The sequence below is a fragment of the Lissotriton vulgaris genome, chromosome 3_1 (assembly GCF_964263255.1).
Source record: "Lissotriton vulgaris chromosome 3_1, aLisVul1.2, whole genome shotgun sequence".
NCBI classification, from domain to species: domain Eukaryota; kingdom Metazoa; phylum Chordata; class Amphibia; order Caudata; family Salamandridae; genus Lissotriton; species Lissotriton vulgaris.
The window spans coordinates 190,832,621-190,852,634 of NC_141689.1; the positions used below are offsets into that span (position 1 = coordinate 190,832,621).

The 20,014-nt window shown below is 46.5% G+C and overlaps 1 protein-coding gene across 4 annotated transcripts in view; it reads left to right on the plus strand.

Moving 5' to 3' along the window:
- Positions 1-20,014, plus strand: part of UBAP2 (ubiquitin associated protein 2) — a 1,436,418-nt gene that overhangs the window by 360,046 nt on the left and 1,056,358 nt on the right. For all 4 annotated transcript variants that reach the window (XM_086960301.1, XM_086960303.1, XM_086960302.1 and 1 more), the window contains exon 9: positions 5,666-5,718. In XM_086960301.1, coding sequence (XP_086816427.1) covers positions 5,666-5,718 — 53 coding nt within the window. The remainder of the gene's footprint in view (positions 1-5,665; positions 5,719-20,014) is intronic.

The window sequence follows — 20,014 nt, forward strand, 5'->3', positions numbered from 1 at the left end:
GTTTCAAGGCTGCAAGGGCTCCTCAGGTCATTACCACGGACGCTTCTCTTCAGGGTTGGGGAGCGGTCATGCAAGACCTTCAGGTCAGTGGTCACTGGACTCCGGAAGAACGTCGTCTACATATCAACGTTCTGGAGCTAAGAGCTATTCGACTGGCAATGTTGGCTTTCCTCCCGAGGATTACAGATTCAGCAATCCTGGTGCGGACGGACAACACCACCGCAATGCATTACGTCAACAAGCAGGGAGGCACAAGATCGCCACTGCTTTCACAGGAAGCCCAAATACTGTGGGAATGGGCGATAGCGCAGAACATCACACTCGTAGCAGAACACCTTCCAGGAGTGTGCAACACGAAGGCAGATACGCTGAGCCGCCTGAGAGCAGTCTCGCACGAGTGGGAATTGGAGGACGCAGTGATCAAGGACATCTTCTCCCGTTGGGGGACCCCAGCGATCGACCTGTTTGCAACACCGGGGAACAAGAAATGCCGGTGTTACGCAAGCAGGGAACACCATCGAGGGTCACTGGGGAATGCCCTTTCGATGTCCTGGTCAGGCGCGTTTGTTTACGCCTTTCCGCCATTTCCCCTAATTCCTCGAGTCCTCAAGAAACTCAAGATGGACAGGTGCAGGATGATACTAATAGCGCCTGCCTGGGCTCGCCAGTTTTGGTACACGGAGCTGCTTCTTCTATCAGAGACACCGCCCATTCATCTGCAACCCAAACTGACACTTCTCTCTATGTACAACGGCCAGGTTCTTCACCCGAACCCGAGCTCGCTTCAGTTGGCGGCTTGGCTCCTGAATACAGAGAGTTTAAGGATTTAAACATCCCAGAAGAATAAAGGACCATCTTGGCACAGGCACGAGCCCCTAGCACTAATAAGACATATAGAGCGAAATGGAAGAGGTTCCATTTGTGGTGTCAGAGGGAAAAAGTACATCCTTTCTCGTCCGCTCCGCATCAACTCTTACCTTATATTCTTTCATTGGCACAAGCAGGTCTGGCTCATGCTTCTATCAAGGTCCACTTGGCAGCTATTTCCAGGTATAGGAGAACAAGATCGGGTCCTTCTCTATTATCAGCGAGAGTAATCAAACAATTCTTGAAAGGACTGTTTAGAGTTTTCCCGCCAGTTAGGCCCCCACCTCCGGTGTGGTACTTGAATGTGGTCCTGGCCCAGCTAATGAGACCGCCATTTGAGCCAGTACACAAAGCGAACCTGAAGTTCCTATCATGGAAAGTGGCGCTTCTTTTGGCACTCACCTCTGCAAGGAGAGTAGGAGAGCTTCAGGCTTTAACCATCAAAGAACCCTTCTTACAGTTCAAGAATGATAGTTATCCTACGGATGAACCCCAAGTTCATTCCGAAGGTACCGACGGACTTTCATCTTAACGAGCCAGTGATTTTGAAATCTTTTTTTCCTCGGCCTTCAACCCAGGCTGAGAGGACACTTCATTCTCTGGACGTTCAGAGATGTTTGAAATGCTATCTACAACGCACAGCTGGATTTCGAAAGACACCCCAACTGTTTGTGGCTTTCGGAGCCCCAAGGAAAGGATTTCCTTTGTCAAAACAAGGGATATCTAGATGGATAACTAGTGCGATCCGTTTCTGCCACCAGGCGGCAGGCAAACCTTTACAAGGACAGGTGAAGGCACATTCCACAAGGTCGGTCTCAGCATCAGCGGCGCTGTTTGCTGGAGTATCCATAAAGGACATTTGCAAAGCAGCCACCTGGAGCAGTACGCACTCCTTCACGAGACATTACTGCCTGGAGGCGGCTGCAAAGGAGGATTCGGCTGTAGGACAGGCAGTCCTGAGAAATCTCTTCCAATAAGAGGTGAGCTTTCCTCTCTTCCCTCCTCCTGTTTTTTCAAACATTTCGTTTATTATGCTTTGTTACTGCTTTATAGTTGTTATAATCTGTGATGTCATTAGCTTATAATGATTCTATACTGTGCACGAAATGTTTGAGGTATGCTAACTGCTATCTACTCTGATACAAGCAATGGGAATCTATGAAAGTTCCAATACTGGAGTAAGAAACAAGTTACTTACCTGTAACTTTAGTTCTCCAGTATTGGTAACTTTCATAGATTCCCATGCGCCCACCCGCCTCCCCTGGGAAAGCTCACTTTAGGGCTAGGTGATTATGTGGCAAAGCAACGGCTACGAAAATCTAAGGCTCTGAGCTTTCTCAGGAAGGTTCTACAGGGTGAGGCTGATCTGATTGGTTGCTAAGGGGACTTTGGGTCCTTTTACATAATGACAGCAATAGGCTGCAAAAGATAATGAGGCCTAGGCCTAATTTTTTACCTTTTTTACACCTATTAGGGTGTATTTACCTAGGTATATATATATATATATATTATTACCGAGGCTCCCATTCCGACGACGGGGAATGATACAAGCAATGGGAATCTATGAAAGTTACCAATACTGGAGAACTAAAGTTACAGGTAAGTAACTTGTTTCTTATAAAGCATAAGAATCATATCCATATTTAGTAATAGCCCAGGCAGGCCAAAGCACGGCAAGGCTACTTCCATAGACTCCTAGAAAGTACAACGCGTTCTTCAAACAAACCAAGCCTCCAGCAGCCCGGGAATCCCACCCCCCGCTCTTGTTTTGATTTGCACAAGAGTTCCTGGAGTCCAGAAAGAACTGTTAGTTCTTAGTGACGTCTTATGTCCAACCTTGCGTCAAACCCAGCACCTTTCAGGTATAAATATACCAACGTTGCCTTAAGCAAACACACGGTGGTGTGGAGCAGAGCGGCTATCTACTTATCCGGAGCCCAGCTGATGCGAGAGCCAAGGATGCCGCCCCTCCCCTTTGACGCGCTGGAGAAGCTGCCTTTTCTCACGCCGAGAAAATCCAGCTCCGGTGTTCCCGAGTCACCCTCGCGGGTTGCTGGGAGATCGAGTCCTGAGAGGCGAGATACAAGACCTCCTTCATTCTAGAACTAAGGTACGGAGCTGATTAAAACCTTGGAGAGAATTCTTGATTCCGATACTTGGCAAAACGTAACTTAACTTAAAAACTGCAAACTCACTTACTCCTTCCCACGTATTAGGCTTAGGTCAGGTACACTGGGGTAGGCGTATCTAGAAACACAAGTTGAGTTTGTTAGTCAATGTTTTTATGCATGTATACATTTTATCCATTTTAAAGTATCATATGGCTATGAAACCGTATCAATGCTTTTACAGTATTATTTCATAATACTACTTTTACTGTACGCACTTTACTTTATGATAAGTATTGCAATTGTGGCAATTCATTTCTCTTGCATGAGAAAGAAGACTGCTCAATAAAATAACACCTTTTATTGAAAACGCCCGTCTCTCTATTTCTCTGCACTCTGGTGAAATTAAGCATGATCGATTGACTGAGTGAAATAGCTGTCTATTGTTTTCACACGACTCTAGAGATACTCTTTTATCTGAGGGATCAAAGTTGTCATGTTTATGCGGTTGTCAGAAGCTGAATCCCTTCTTGTCTAAATCAGGGAAGTTTCATGTGTAATTTTCTATGGGACCGTTCCTCGCAAAAGTACGGAGAAAGCCCCACAGATGCCGCATGGACTTTGAACCATGTCTCCATGAAGTCTGCTGCCTTACTCCCTTCAGAACGTTCCGTCAGTTCAATGACGCGGATATTATTGCGTCTATTTGTGCCCTCCGCATCCTCCACCCGGTCCATGAGTGTTGTCATCTGCTGCTGGAGATGTTGCAAGGTGGACGAGTGGTCCACCACTCTGGGGGGTGAGATCTGTGATAGATTGGCCGTGGCCCTTGACCGTGTCAGCCAGCTTATTGTGGTCTGCCCTTAGTAGCGTTAGTCCCAGCGCCGTTCTAGAGTCTCGGATCTCCTTAAGAATGAGGTCCAGTTTATCAGGTGGTCCCGCTGCGTGTCCAGTAGATGCTGCCCCAGGCGAGGAGAGCTGACTAGTGTGGTCTGTCATGGTAGGAGAGGGGTCAGATCCTTGTTGTCCTTACAGCGTCTTCGCCCGAACCCTGCCCATGATGTAACGTTGCTACCAGGCTCCGTACTAGCTGCCTCTGTGGTCGAGCCCAAGGGGGTGTCTGTAATGTCTCAGGTAGTGGTATGGCGCAGCCTTATTGTCTCTCTGCGCACGCTGAATGAGTATGGACGGTGGGGTGAAGGGTAGGTTAGCCGGTGTCCTGCTGTGTAATTCCAGGCAGGGCTATTTGGTCTAGCGCTAGTGGACAGTGGTGCCCTGAAGTTGGTAGGGGAGTCCTCTGGTCAATGCCCAATGGCGCGGTCTCACCTGTATGATGGTTACTGTGCACAACACAGCGGGATCCCACTGTACGTTCTTCGCTGAACGTAGTGTCTCACCACGTGCAGAGTAGGCTCAGTCTGCAACAGGGGAACGCTTCCTGCGTGGCTGCATCCCGGTAAAAGGTGGTGTTATAAGTGCCAAGGGTCCTGTGTGAGGTAGCTCTGTACTACGGGTGAAGATGGGAGGAGAGATCTCAGCAACTGCCCTTTAATTTACTTTGGGGACTCAGGCCAATCCTGTATCCCTCCAGTCCCAGTCAGCTTGCGGTCAGCACAGGGTACACCCCGGTGCACCTCTCATCCCACGAGGCTCAGGGCCAGATTGCAGGAATAGGTATGGGACCGTGTCTCAGTACCTGTCACTGTTACATTCCTCGGTAGGTCCTCCTGGCATGTCACTACTCCTCTCCAGTTGCGCGCCCCGCCGGAGGCGGCCCGGTCTGCGGGCTGCATGTCCCTCCGCTACAGGCTTCCGAAAATCACCTATGGGGCGCGCTTGACTCTCTGCGGCATGAAAGGCAGCGTGGGAGCCGAGGCGAGGGACTCCGCCACTGTTATCCCCAGTTAAGGCCCTCTTTCGCAGCACTCTTGGACGGCCGTGCCGTGTACGGGCCCGCGTCCCACTGCAGGCCCTGGCCTCTCCCCAGGCGTGGCCCCGAGTAGGCCTGCGTCACCTCCAGTGGCGTAATAGTAGTTCCCTGGGCCCCAGCAGGCCGCAGACCCAGGGGCAGAGCATGTGGGTTGGCGCAGGATCTCGCGGCTCCCTCACTCACCGCACTAGTCTTCGTCAAGTCCTTTTCCATACAACGATGATCCTCACTCGCTTCCTGCCAGGCCCCGGCCTCCGTTCGGGTCTAGCGGTCGATAGGCCCTCGACAGTATCTGCAGTGTAGGGCCGCTGTCTGAGCAGATGGACACACTCCTCCATGCTGGGGGCTCCGGCTCTTCTGTATGTGTCCCAAAGCTAGCAGTGTCCGTGGGACGGCATAGGTTAAGTCAGTTCCCCCCCGGAGGGTCTGGAGCTCTACAGAGTTGCGATCGCTATTTTAGACAGCTAGCCACGCCCCCTCCAGAGTCTAATTTTTTTATGCTAATAATTGCACAAATATATCAAATAATGTTGGTGACGTGTATCGCTGTATGTATATATGTAATGATCATGAATAACTCGCTCCATTCAGTGATTATTTTGTATGGGAAACTTGTGATATTTAACTGCTCAGGATTTCACACAGAAATTAAGTAAAAAGAAAGCCACCCTTTTGCCAGAAATAGCCAACATGTAATGGCTAAGAAATTGCATCACATTATGTAAATTATGCTTATTTTAAATGTTAATTTATTCTACAGGTGCATGGAGAAATGCTATAGAAGAATATGCAGCAGAAGACTGGAATGAAGATGTAAGTGCTAACCAATATCTATCATATCTTCCCATGTATACGCTTGTGGTATCGTGTAGTTATTATAAGTCTAATTATAGTACTGTTCCATTTAATATAGTACCATTTTCATTGTGCATCACTTTGTACATTTGTCTTTAACACTTGTATTTACCATTTCAGAGGTTGGCTGCTCTTTCAGCTCCTCGTAGTCCGCTATCATTACAGTAGTAACGTGGTACTTGGATGGTACAATTTAATAAATAAGTATATAGGTCTGCTTTTTATTTTGGTGCATTTGTTTAGGAATGCCTCTGGGTTTTCATTGAATTTTTCTTATGATTGAGTGTTCCACGTCAGCCAGGTGCACTAGTTAACTCGTATTTAATGGCAGTGCAACTGTGCACATCATTATTTGAAAAGAACTAGATAGCGCATGATTTTTAAAAAATCTAAAAGGGACATCAATAAAAAAGTTGCTGTGCTAAGGTCACTCTTCCCAGCTTTTAGGAGCTGTAGAGGTGTTGAATCATTTTTACCTGTTTTTGCAATGTTCTAAGTTGTATGTTCATTTGCTACCTATTTTTATTTGTGTATAGTGTTTTCCTACTTGCGGTTTGTGATGGAACCAAGTGTGAAAACCTTGGGTGAACTATGACATGTTGTATATACTTTTTTTTAAAGTAGGAAAAATCAGGAGTTCAGCAAGTGGTCATTTGTGTAAATGGTTTTCCCAAAGAAACTAATAATTGAAATAAAAAACTGATAAAGTATGATAAAATAAAAATAGGATATGACGTTTTCATCCAATTGCTTTTTGGCGTGATGGCTGATTCACAAACGTAATACACAATTGCTCCTGCCACTTATAAGGTAGTAAGGATACATGGGGGTTATTTGCACAATATCAAGATCATCAACAGAGCTGCAGCTTATGATTTTTCATTGTGTGCCGACCTTGTATCAAGTAATTTGTGTTAAATCTGTTTAATGAATATGAGGTTAAATGAAACCTATGTATTATTCACATGTACTCAAGATAATGAGTTTAGGAATAGTGGAATTTGTGATTACCCAAAGCATCATGTGATTCAGATTTTGCAGTATTTATTCTTTCTTGCACACTCTCTTGCATTTGAAAACTCCAAACAGAGCGAGAGTAAGGGGCAGATTACAAAGAAAATCTGTAAATTTGGTTGCAGATTGCGCTTCGACTCTTGTCAAAACGACGTATGTACTAATAGGGTGGTTTTCAAAAACCTTATTCGTAGTCGGTGGCAATACGACATACCTCCTAAATATTAAGGAGGTAGGTTACAAATTGCAACCCACTATCAAGCGCTACCATCATAAAAATGGTGATCTGCAGAGGCCAGCAGACCACCGTGCTTGCGATTGCTTTTACATGAAGCAATCATTTGTTCAAAATGCTGCCTCTTGATTTAAAAATATTTGCTAAAAAATATATTTGTTTGAGTGTCTTTCCTGGAGTATAAATGCTGGGTAACTTGGCAGAGAAATGTTCAACGATTAGCTGAATTTTTAACTACCCTTCATAAACTGGATGGTCTTGGGGCATTGCCTCAGAGTTGTATATATGCAGTATTTCTATAGTGCAAACATACGGACATACGCATGATGAATGGGAAGTTGGGTGTTGTGCAAATAGTACGAGAAAACCAAGTAGTCTCCAATGATTTGCACGATATTCTCACGAGCAGTATAAGACCCCCAAAATGCTCAAGTTCCAAGGTGAACTGGAGTCCACAAATGTTAGCTGGGGCCAATAAAATTGTGATTCTGCTTTTTTTTTATGCTTAATTATCGATTTGCATCCTTTACCTCATAATCTATCATCTGAATAATCTGCATATTTTAACAAAAATCTTCTTCATTTTAGCTCAAACTGATTAAAAGTTGCTAAACACGTAGCAGCTTGGGTTCACAAGCAGTTGGATGACCCTTGCAGAGGTTAACTGTAAATCTTTTGGTTTCTTTTCTCTGAATTTGTTGGTTAAACTTGTACAAAGGAGGTGAAATATTTGCCCCGACAGCATTACCACGTATAAAAATGACAAAATAGTGAAGTATTAGTATGAAACCAATTTGCAACAGTATGCTGCATAATTTTCCTTTTCTTGACTTGTTAGGCAACTGCGCTGCATTATTTTGGGCTACCCTGAGGTATAATTCCAGTGGGTCTGGTTTTAGTAAGCTGTTCGGCTTGCAAATTAATCTGCTGTTGAGTTTCCTCAAGAGATAGGCCATTCACAGAGAGTTTGACATGGTCAGTCTGCAAAATAATGCATGTATTGACATTATATCCAGAATCTCCAGGTGACAGGATGAATTAACGTCTGGTATTTAGTAGGGTGCTGCCAAGTGAACATTCGTGTGATCTTCGCGATACCTGTCTGCACTACAGATTGGACTATACTGCCTGTGTCTTCCAGTGACACATGTTGCTCTGTGTCATGGCCATCTTATTCAAAATTATTGGAAAAGTAGTAGTCTGATGGGATTCCATCACTAAAATGATTCTGATCATGATCCTTTTCATAGATTCACTGACCAGTTTTAGAACTGGCCTCCAAGCTCTCCTCTATTAGTTCACATAAGGCCTAAACAGCAACCAATCATCCGAGAAGCCATATCAGTTTCCTAACCTAAATAATTCTCAAATACTGTGTGTGAAGTAGTATGCAGACGTACTCGTGGAAGTGGTTATGCATTGAGAATGTGTGTGACATGAGAAGAAAGTGAAATTGCAATGCTGTGCAAGTGACAGTGGGGTGCAAAAGATTACAAAAAAAACACTAAGCCATCTTTGAATTTAAGGTCTTCTCTCAGTGGTATTCGAGCTCGGCAGCTATAGGTAGGTCGCATTGACGGGACACGGGTAATGCGAGCCACATCTGAAGGCTCTCCCCTGATGTTCATAAACCGCCGAACACTCATGTAGTATTGAATTCTTGACCCAAAGGCATAGAATAACACTACAGAGGTAACCAAGACACACAACACTTGTTATTTTCACACATGACACTAGCATGTTGTTGAATGAATGCAAACTTTAGAAACTTCACACCTGATAGGTCCTGATGAATCGCGGGGTATTTCCTGATGCGAGAAACATGTTGACCAATCTCTTCGCCAATTTCATCTAGGGACACTGTACTTAACATAGTGATACCCAGTGAGTTGGATTCACGTTTTTAACCGTAGCGGGAGACCCCCAGAATAAAGGAGTGTCTTTGGTACTCTCTACTACATTTTAATCACTCTTTAGGCTATCTGCCCTATTTCCCACATACCCGCACTTCACCATAAGGCAGTTGGAATCAAAAGATCTCCGCTAAAGAGCCCCTCTTCGAGGTGAGCCCGTCGGGGATTGCACCGCCTCCCCGACGAGGAGCAACGCCTATGATGAAGCATGACACCCATTTGGGTGTGTGAGGCAAATATATCCAACAAAATGGATGCCCAAGGGTGTTAAATTTACACCCCCGGTCACGCCAAATACATATAATTTCTTCACTCGGGAACGGCTCTGCAACCCAGTTTGTTCCCAGGTACTTGCTGTGGGCACGAGCTGATACTGGACCTTCCACTTTTCTAAAGTGGTAATAAGTGCCCCGTTGATCGATTGATCACCCTCCCCTTCTTTGAATAATAATTACTGAGACAGCGCCACAAAATAGAAGAAAAACAATTTTCAAGTGAGGATAAAAAAAAAAAAACATTCACCTTGCAAGATAAAAATCAAGACAAACTGAAATCCAATTACTCTAACCATATTGAAGCTACAAAAGCTTTCCAAAACCACATTACAATTCATAAGTACAAATTCCCATGACAGAGGATTTGGTGCACACCGTTTCCCAAGGGCAGTAGGCTTTGGCTATTGAACTCCGAGAAGCAAAATCCAGAATGGCAGCTGGTATTTTCTCTTCCTTGATCAGGGAATTCTAGGGTCCGATCAGCTACTACGGAAGGGAAAATGGCTGCTGCCAATTTGAATTTGGCTTTTCTACTCCTGTTGACCTTACTAGGTGAGGGGCCCCTACCAGATCTCCACCCCAAATAAAGAAAGACAAAACAACTTCCCTGTTTGGTAGTGGATTCCTGACCTACAGTTTCAGTCTCAAAGGATGAATTTTAAGAAGGGCACCATTGGAAAGGGAACGGTCTTCCCTTTGCAAATGTTACCTCTTTGTGTGTGTAAGCCCTGGGTCCATAACCACTTTTTACTTTTCAAGTGGAAGCCACCTTTTCCATTTTGTGGGAAAGGAGGAGGGTGGTGCTTGGGGACTCAAGTCCCTCTTGACGCCTTCACCCCCAGTGAGTTCTTAAATCGAGGGAAGCCTCTATGGCAAACAGCATTTTCCTCAGCCAATCCCACAAGGAGAGGTTCACCTGCTCCTGGTTGGGGTGATAATGCAGAAAACGTTAACATCTCACCTGTGCACTAAGACAGGTAAGGTATATGTCAAATATGCTGAGTAAAATGTAAAAGGGTGACGGGCATACCCTCTATAATCTGCCTGCATCCAGACCATAATGCCAGACATTGAAATGTGTTTATGTTTGCCTAAAGACTCTAAAATATAGTCAGGTGATTGACACTGGACTTGCTGTCGGAACAGGCAATTTTGATAGATACTATTATCATAAATTCCTCATCTTGGACTACTCCTCAGTTCCAAGACTGGATCTAGAAATTATTTACAGACGTGCACCCACTTGCCGCTTGGTGGTGCTGTGCTGTTTTGCAATGGTTACATACTGTGCGGGAAGTGAGTGAGTCAAGCTGCATACAAGCTCTGCCTTTGTGGATGGGCTACAGTTCCTTTCTCTGTGTCTGCTGATAGTTATTTAAAGATCCATATTTGCTGGTGTTCTGACTACTTCTAAAACCTGTTCAACTAGTCTGACAGGGAAGGATGTCCCCTCCAAAATGACCGGTTTTAAACCATGCTGTGACTGCTGGAAGCATATGGTCACAACCCACACGAAGTGTCTTTGGTGTCCGAGATCTGGCCGCAACTCTTAAGATAAGTGCACTTAAGTGCAATCCGAGGCTGTGAAGCAAAGCTGTATGTCGCTGGACACGAGGTTACTGCAGACTCTCCCAAGGCCATTCCTGGAAACACTCAACTTGACCCTCAAAGTGCAAGTGCAGCCATAAACCCAAACAGTATTTGCCTTTAGTCAAAGAGAAGGTGCCAGGGCATGGTGATGTTGGTCACCATCCTTTGATGTAGTCTGCCAAGGAACAGATTTCTTAAGTGTTCTGGACATGCCCTGAATTTATCAAGCCGTTGTTGACTCACACAGCAAATTGAGACATTCAGGGAGGCAATTCTGCAAATTTTCAATATGCTTCCAGCTCGCAGGGGCTCATATTTAGTTACTGCCAGCGGGTCCATCCCCAGTGCGGTCTGTCCCCCTGGACCTATTACCAGGGCCAAACCATCTCGGATACAAACTTCTACCCGAGATACATATTGGTCTGGTCTACACCAGTGCCGGAAGAAGATTCAGTGCGGACACCACTGTTGGACCCTGAACCAAGTTTAGTTTGAGCCTGACCGATGTCATGCTACAAAATTACTTCAGCCCAACTGGTTGTCATGTAGCCTGACTCGAACCCAGTGTTTCTCCCATGTTGAAACTATCAGCAGAGACTCTGTTATCTCTTAGGTTTTGACTCATCCAGTGCCGGAGCAGGAGGCACCCCAAGATGTTGATGACCACTATACTGATGCCTTACACATTGATTTATAGAATGCCAGCGGTCTTGACACCTTGCCTGAGACAGAGCTTGATTCATCACTTGGGGCCACTGACGGAAGAATGTGCCTCTTTTGCTGTGGTGGTCCTGAAGGCAGCTGAGGCACTAGATTCTGAACACTTCCTTGCCTTTAACCATTCTCTCACTGACACTTTGTCTATGTGGTTGGAGCCTTGTTTTTGTTTGTGAATAGGTAGGTGACCAAATGTCACGACCGGTGCTTGGTGACCGGGAGTTCTCCAGCATTGGATCTTTCATAGATTCACATGCTTGAAACTTTCCGCCTGGTAACATTACCAACAGCAGCACATAAATAGGCATTTGACATTGACGCTCAATGCAGCCTCATCTAACCTATCCTAGTTATGATCCAAACTTCAGCCAATCAAAACCCACCACTCCCAACTGTTAACCCTGCTGATGCTGTGAGATTTTCTACTGCATGTTCCTTGTGAAGAACTCTGACAGGTCTGTAAAGAGAGAAGAATTTTAAGTGATGGCAGAGGCGGCGCTTACAAAGCCTTTATTTAAGATCTATAGATCATGTGGTAAAAAGAAATTTTATATGGAGGACCCACATACAAAATGTTGGTACCTCTTGAACCCTGAGCACAACCCAGTAGAGCGTAGTATTTGTCAGACTTTTTTTTTGCAAAAACTCTGAAATATCATGAGGCGACTGGCACTGGCTATTTTAGAAAAATAAATGGAAAAAGGTAAAATAACATATTAGTAGGAGAAAGTTCCCCATGACTCTGTTTTAGATCAGATATCAAACTCTTAACAGCACCCAGGTGACAAATGAAAGAAACACAAGGTAAAAGATGATGAGCCTGTAGAGTAAATGCATAGAAAAAAAGTTAATGTATTCCCATTATCAGATGCCAAAGCATCATTGAAGAAAGGTGATTTGAGTAAGTTGGCTAGTCCTAAGCCGTCGATGATGGGTAAAGAGTCGCCGACAATAACACTGACGACATCAAATAATAGAGAAAATAATGGAGGGAACCAGGTTAGGTTCACCTTACACGTCGACGGATGAGAGATCGCTGACGGGAGAGACATCGTGGACGAGTGGGAATCGAGCATCAGAAAAGTATAGTGAACAAAGGAGGCAAATGAAATGAAATTACATTTGTAGAGCGCAACTAAACCCGAAGGCATCAAGGCGCTTAAGATGGTACTACTGTTTGGTCAAAAGAGAACTGGGAACAGGTTATTGGTAAGCTTCCTGAAAGAGCCAGGTCTTGAGTGCTTTGCGAAAAAGGGCATGGGAAGCAAGACCCTTAAGGTCCTCAGGGAGGGAGTTCCAAAGTCTGGGGGCGAGAGCTCGGAAAGCCCTTCCGCCCCATCTGGCCGTGGATACTCTAGGGACAACGATCATATTTTTGTTGGAGGAGCGAAGTGCTCTACCAGGGACATAAAAGGACACCAGTGACCGAATGTCTTCGGGCCCAGTGCCATTCAAGGCACAGTGCGTAAGGCAGAGGGCCTTAAAGTTTATCCTAGCCTGCATGGTAAGCCAATGCAGGTTCTTCCTGATAGCCGAGCCCGAAGAGTGTTTCGGGGCATCCATGACAAACCGAGCCGCTGCATTTTGCACAATCTGGAGGCGTTGGACCAAGCCGTTGTTAATGCCTAGATAAAGTGCTTTGCAGTAGTCCAGCCTAGAGGCAATAAGAGCCACTGCGACCTGTTTACGGGCTTCTAGAGAGAGGTAGTGTGTGATTTTTCTTAGAATCCTGAGGGCACCACAGCAGGTGGAGACTGTCCTGCTGACCTGTTTCTCAAGGGAAAGAGTGGTGTCCAGGATAACACCCAAATTACGGGCAGAGGAGGAAGGCGTGGGGCAAATGCCAAGGACAGGGGGCCACCATCCCCTCTTCACCTGATCGCGACAACAGCGTCTGGTTTCTTCCTGGTTCCACTCCGGTCACTGGCTAGTGACTGTGAAGTTTGTCCCCTCTGCTTTCAGGTCTCCATCTTCCTTGATCCACCCTCGGATCACTCCGGACATCTTCCCCCTGGTCGCCTGCAGCATCTTTCTTCAAGGCTCCATTGACTTCAACGCGGAAACCCGACAAACTTTCACACCTATGCACCCACAGCCCTTGGGTGAGGTAATGAGAGCATTTCGGTGCTCATAGGTAGATTAGTGGAGTGGTGTGGCTCACTGATTAGAGGCGGCAGACCCAGAAGCAGAGGTCGGCCCGGGACCAGGGTTCAATTCCCAACACGGCAGGGTGTTGGGCCAATGTCAGCGGGCTCGATAAATCTCGCCTTCGGTGCCACTCTAACCATGGGTTCCACTCAGCAACTCTGGGCAATAGCTTGCTTAATCTCCACAAACGGCCCCATGAACGCCGGGGATGCCTGGTTTCACCTTGGGGGTGCCCAATAGGGACCATCTCACAGGGAAAAGCCAGGACGGGTTCCCCAGCGTTGTACAGCGCCAGGAAACCTACGGGTAGCAGTGCGCTTTACAAGCTTAAAAATTAATTAATTTTAATTAATTAGATTGACTCTCCCAGTGTCCAGGTATCCTGTAGTTTCAGTCTCAACCAGTCGGAACTGTCTTTACTTACCTTTTTCGTAATTTGTTCATGCCCATTGACTTTGCATTGGAACCCGCGTGTGTGTTCCAACACTGCACACGTGTCCCGTGGGCCTCCTGCTCCTTACCTAAGGTTAGGATAGTGTAGCCCCAGCGATTCTACAGTCTCTGGGCATCCTCATTTCTTCTATTGTTCTCCTTATACCATTTACTTAGTATATGGTTTGTCGTGCCCCTAGGGCACCATTGTAATTTGTGCGACTTACTGTATTTTTCTGAAGAGTATTGTTATGTGCTTAGCCCTCTGATCTTATAAAGAGTTCAGAGGTGTTTGTTAGTAATAAATATATTGTTTATTTTCATAACAACCTGTGTGGTGTCCTTTCATCTGATATTCAAGTGGTTATATGTGGTAAAACAGCTGGCTTCACATGCCAAAAGTTTAGCCTAAGACTGCTTTGTCCATGCTACCATTAGGATAGCTGGTGTATAAGGTTGACTTACAACCGATCACCATAAGGGTTGTTTGGACTGATACAAGGTGATCACTAGAACTAGTGAGCATCATATATCAGGCCAACTTTTCACAACCACCGCTAGGCAGGTAACTGCTGTGTAATCTATTCATAATGTACCATCTGCAGCCCATATGCCTCGAACGGAATATGCTACTTACCAGTATGCATCTGTTCTTGGCATAGAGGGCTGCAGAGTGGTACATGCCCTCCCTGCCTCCCCGGAAACCTGTGTCTGTTCCAACATTATCTTATTTTGATACACTTACATGGGCATCTCTTTCTGTATTCCATCATATTACTCCATCTAACCCTACTATGGCAAAACAATCTAAGGATGGAGCCGATGCCCATGCGCACTATCAACCAAGGGAGGAGTCGCCAGCCTCGTGACTACAAAAGACTTCTCCAAGAGAAAAACAAGTGCAATCATCCGAGCCCAACACCAGATGGCGATCTATTCATAATGTAGCACTCAGTAGCCCTCTATGCCAAGAACAGATGCATACTGGTAAGTAGCATATTCCTTTTCCAACAAGGACTTATTTTCGATCATATAGGCAAAATACAACATATGGATAATACAACTGGCATGGACAACGGGCCAGAGAGCTGAGACAGAGAGTATAAGGTTCGAGACCAGGTCAAGGCAGAGACAGGAAAGGTAATCCACCCTAAAGGTTTGAGGGCAAAGGCAAAAGGTAATGACTTAAAAAAAAAAAAAAAAGCTATTAACTGCCTGCCTGATGGAGGATGTAGGTATACTTCAAAAATGGGCAACAGATAAATACAGATGAATGGGAGTTGGATATTCCAAGAGAAGGGCATTAAAGAGTCCAATTAATGAAGAAAAAAGCTATTGCCCCAGTATTGGAACTTTCATAGATTCCCATGCTTTGTATCATTCCCCCGTTGTCGGAATGGGAGCCTCGGTGAATAAAAAATACCATAGCAGTAAGTACAAAAGCGAAAACTAGGCCTAGGCCACATCTCATTTTGTAGCTTATCCACCTCTTTTTGTAAGAGACCAAAAATTTTGCAACAACCAATCAGAAGAGCCTCACCCCTTAGAACCTTCCCGAGAGAGCCTCAGATTTTCTACCGCACGTTGTGCTAGGGCAGTCTCCTCTGAGCTCTGCTCAGTTCTTCTTTCTACATCTTTAGAAAACCTATTTTCTTCAGGATGTCGGATAAAGAAAAGAAAGCCTTGTGCTACCTGCTCTAAGAAGCGTCTGTATGTAGATGACAAGCATGCAGATTGCATGTACTGCTTATACCCGGATCACAAGGCTACAGACTGTAAAATCTGCAGGACCTGCTCTACTAAAACTCTGAGGGACAGAGAAGAAGACTTCTAACCTGGCTCAAAAAGATGAAGTCTAAAAAGGAGGTTGTTTCCAGCGATGGTGAATGTTCCTCTTCTGCTTTCTCTTCAAGAAGATCAAAAAAGAGGGGTAGATCTTCCCCTTCCAACATCATTTGAACCTCCTTCCAAGACCTCTCAAACGCCTCTGATAGGCCTGGTAGGTTTAGTCCCCGAAACTCTCCTCACCGAGGTGTAAAGGAGAAAGTGGGATTGACTTCTGAGGTGGTTTCTTCTCCGAAGGGTTCACAAGAGCCTTTTGTAACCTCTCTGCCTACTGGAAAACCAAAAGGTTTCAAACCTGTTTCCTTACCTCAGGAGTCAAAGACTGACCAGAAATCCCGCTGGTCAACGGCGACAACAGCAGGTAAGTCGACAACCACGAAAGTCAAGCAAATGCTAATTTCTGGCTCGTCAACGGGCTCAGCGATGACTGCGTTGACGACGACCTAGACGACTATCGCGTCGACGTCGATGGCTGGACAGGGTTTGGCTTCTTCGTCGCCGAGATTAATATCCTCTGCGATGACGACGCAGACAGTGGTGTCGACGAAGACTACGACGACGATTGCAATGTCATTGACGACTTTGATGACGAGCTCGTCGACGATCCTGTCGACGATCCTGTCGACGGTTCCTCCGTCGACTATGGTTCTCCCCCATCGACGGTGCTCTCGTCAACGACGACTCCGCTGACGATATAGACGACGATCCCGTCGACGGCGACTCCGTCGACGGTATAAAAGGTCAGGATTTCAATCCGAAGACGACAAATAACCCCAGACATGAGCTCTCCATGCAGGGTGACACCTCTTCCTCCTGCCTTGCTTCTAGAAGTGGATTTCTCAGAGGAGGAGGATGAAGATGATGGTCCATATGGGGATGCGTACAGTCCGTCGCAACTCCGGGTGAAATACCAGGATTCGGACTCAAATGACTACTGAGGAGGTGCGGCAACCTCCTCCCAGAGAGAGAATACAGGAACATTCTTAACAGGGTATGGTGGCCATGCCCTCCTCTCTGATATCGGACCTGCAGTTAATGCTAATGGACTACAGGAAAAGATTTCCATCCCAAACTCCTGGTAATGTCCAAACGCCCAATCCTCCATGGTTCCTTCCTCTGCAGCGGAGGTTCAGCCAAGGGAACAAAAACCTACTGAGGCGAGTCTGCGTCAGAGTATGGCATCAAGTCAAATCTATGGGGACAATGATGATAATTCCTCAGATGATGGGCAGAATGTGGCTGAGGTCCCCGACCCTGATAGGGAATGGGACGAATGAGTTATCCCGGATCCTTCTTCTCCTTCACCGGACCCGGTAGATTCACCACCAGTTGACATCGGTGGTTTCCATAATCTCATGGAAAGAGCTTCAAAGAGGTTTGGCCTGCCAGTTCCGATGACTCAATCGGACTGTTTTCTTTACGATTTCAAAGAGCCATACAAGAAATCTGTCCGCTCTATTCCCATCATAGACCATGTTTGGTCCGAGGGAATAAGTCATGCAATCTCCAGCAACAGTCATACCGGTCCTACCGCGGCTGGAGAAGAAGTAGTACAGGGCCCCTGATGGTAGTCCCGCTTGCCTGGTTGGACAACAGAAGCCGGACTCCGTGATCTCCTAGGCGGCACACAGGAAATCGAAGAATCCTTCAGCTCCTCTGGCCTCTCCACTTGATAAAGAGGGTAGACGCTTGGATAATGTGGGGAAGAGATTCTCATCAATGTCTAGTCTCCTAGTTCGTGCCTCTAATGCTCTTGCGATCTTGGGTCGTTACGATCGCCAAATGTGGTGCGATATGTCGCCATTTGTGGACCAATTACCAGACACGCGAAGGCGGATGCCAGAAAGATCTTGGATGAGGGGGAACTATCTTCCGCAGAAATTGACTGCGCCATGGATATCGCCACAACTGCTTTTAGAGCTCTAGCAGGTTTGGCAGTCCTCAGAAGACAGGGCTGGCTCAGGGCTACTTGGTTTCGCCCTGAAGTACAAAACAAAATATTGGATTTACTTTTTGATGGGGATATGCTTTTCGTAAAGCACATGGATGATGCCTTACAGGATATCAAAAAGGACACTGATACAGCTAAATCCTTACGCACTCTTCAATATCGTAAAGTGCCATTCCGAGGAGCAAAGGGAAAGAGTTATACCAACAGAGGAGGATACCAACAACGTTATTCCTCATATTCCCAGTCGTCACAATCCTACAGACCACAATATTCACAGATGCAAAGCCAATCTGCTTCTTTCTCTCGGCAGCAAAGGAGAGGCCGTCAAGGTCGCCAGGGCAGAGAGTCATCTAAATGTCAATAGCGGCCTCCTGGCTCTTTCTACTGTTCCTACCCCTCCGATAACATCAGTGGGGGGCAGGATTTCTCACTGTCTACGCAGCTGGAAGGTCATCAGACCAGTGGGTCTTGAATATCATTTGGTGTGGCCACACCTTGGAGTTTCAACAGCTTCCTCCTACCAGAGCTCCAGGCGCCAACGAGTCAAAACATCTACGACTTCTACATCTCGAAGCCCACTAACTCTTCATCAAGGGGGCGATAGAACCTGTACCTCACTCACAAAGAGGGAAAGGTTTTTATTCCAGGTTCTTCCTGGTTCGCATGACGGAGAAGTGGCGTCCAATATTAGATCTAAGGGAGCTCAACACCTATCTCATAAAGCTATCATTCAGGATGGTCACCCTTCAGGATATTCTATTATTATTATTATTAACGAATTTTGTACCGCGCACGGTTACCCAGAGGCATCCCAGCGCTTATAGAGCAAGCTGCCTATGTGAAGCAGAACAGATTTAGAATTATTCTGGAAATAGATACGTTTTCAAATGTTTCCTGAACCTGAGCAGGTTTGGTTCAGAGCGTAGTGAGAGTGGGAGGGAGTTCCAGGCGTGTGCAGTATGGATAGAAAAGCTCCTGCCACCTGAACGGGCTCTCCTAATATCTGAAGGAGGTGTTTATTATCGGAGCGTAAGGCTCTGGTGGGCTTATAGGGCCGAATCATGTCCTTCAGAATAGCAGGTCCTTTCCCCTGAATGCTCTTGTGAGCAATACAGAGGGCTTTGAAGGTCACTCTCTCTTTGACCGGGAGCCAATGGAGTGCCTTTAGAGCGGGCCTGGCTGATTGCCTGGCCGGAACGTTCCGCAGCAGCCTGGCTGCCGCGTTCTGCACTTGTTGCAGGATTTTGAACGTTGATTCCGGTGCTCCGAGAAAGAGTGCATTACTGTAGTCCAGGCGTGAGATGATTAGACCTTGGACTAACAGCTTCCGGGAGAGTTCAGGTAAGAGGGGGAGAACCTTACGGGCCGAACGGAGCAGTCCATAACACACGCCAGCGATCTTCTTGGCGTGTGTCCTAAAGGACAGATCAGGCTCCAGCCAGACCCCCAGGCTCTTAATCTCCCTCTTTGGGTCAGGCGGAGTGCCCATACAGTTGGGCCAGCTGCTCGGCGAGAGGGCAAAGCTTGAGTGGCCCAAGATCATCAGCTCAGTTTTTGAGCCGTTCAATTTGAGCGATGACCTGGTCATCCAGTCAAACACCTCTCTTAGGCATGAATGGAGCGTTTCAGGCTGTTTCTCCAGCTGTGTCAGACCCACCACTAGCTGAGTGTCATCCGCATAGCTTATGGTCTTAAAGCCAAACGGAGACACCACACCCTCCAGGGGTGCCATATACACGTTAAATAACGTGGGGCTCAGGGATGAGCCCTGAGGCACCCCACAGTGAAGTGGAAGGGGAGGAGATTTTGCGTTGCCTTCCCAAACCTCGAAGGTGCGCCCCTCCAGAAAAGAGGCCAGCCATTCCAGGGCCGCTCCTGTGACTCCTGTCTCTGCTAGGCGTTGTGTCAACACTCCATGGTTGACAGTATCGAAGGCCGCACTTAGGTCCAGGAGGATCACTGCCACTGACCCCCCTGTATCCAAAGTGCTTCTGGCCTCCTCTACAACTGCTAGCAGAGCCGTGTCGGTTCCATGACCCGGTCGGAATCCCGTCTGGGAGTCTCTCAACCGACCATTCTCCTCGAGAAAGTTGGACAGTTGGCGGTTAACCAGTTTCTCGGCAACCTTACTAAT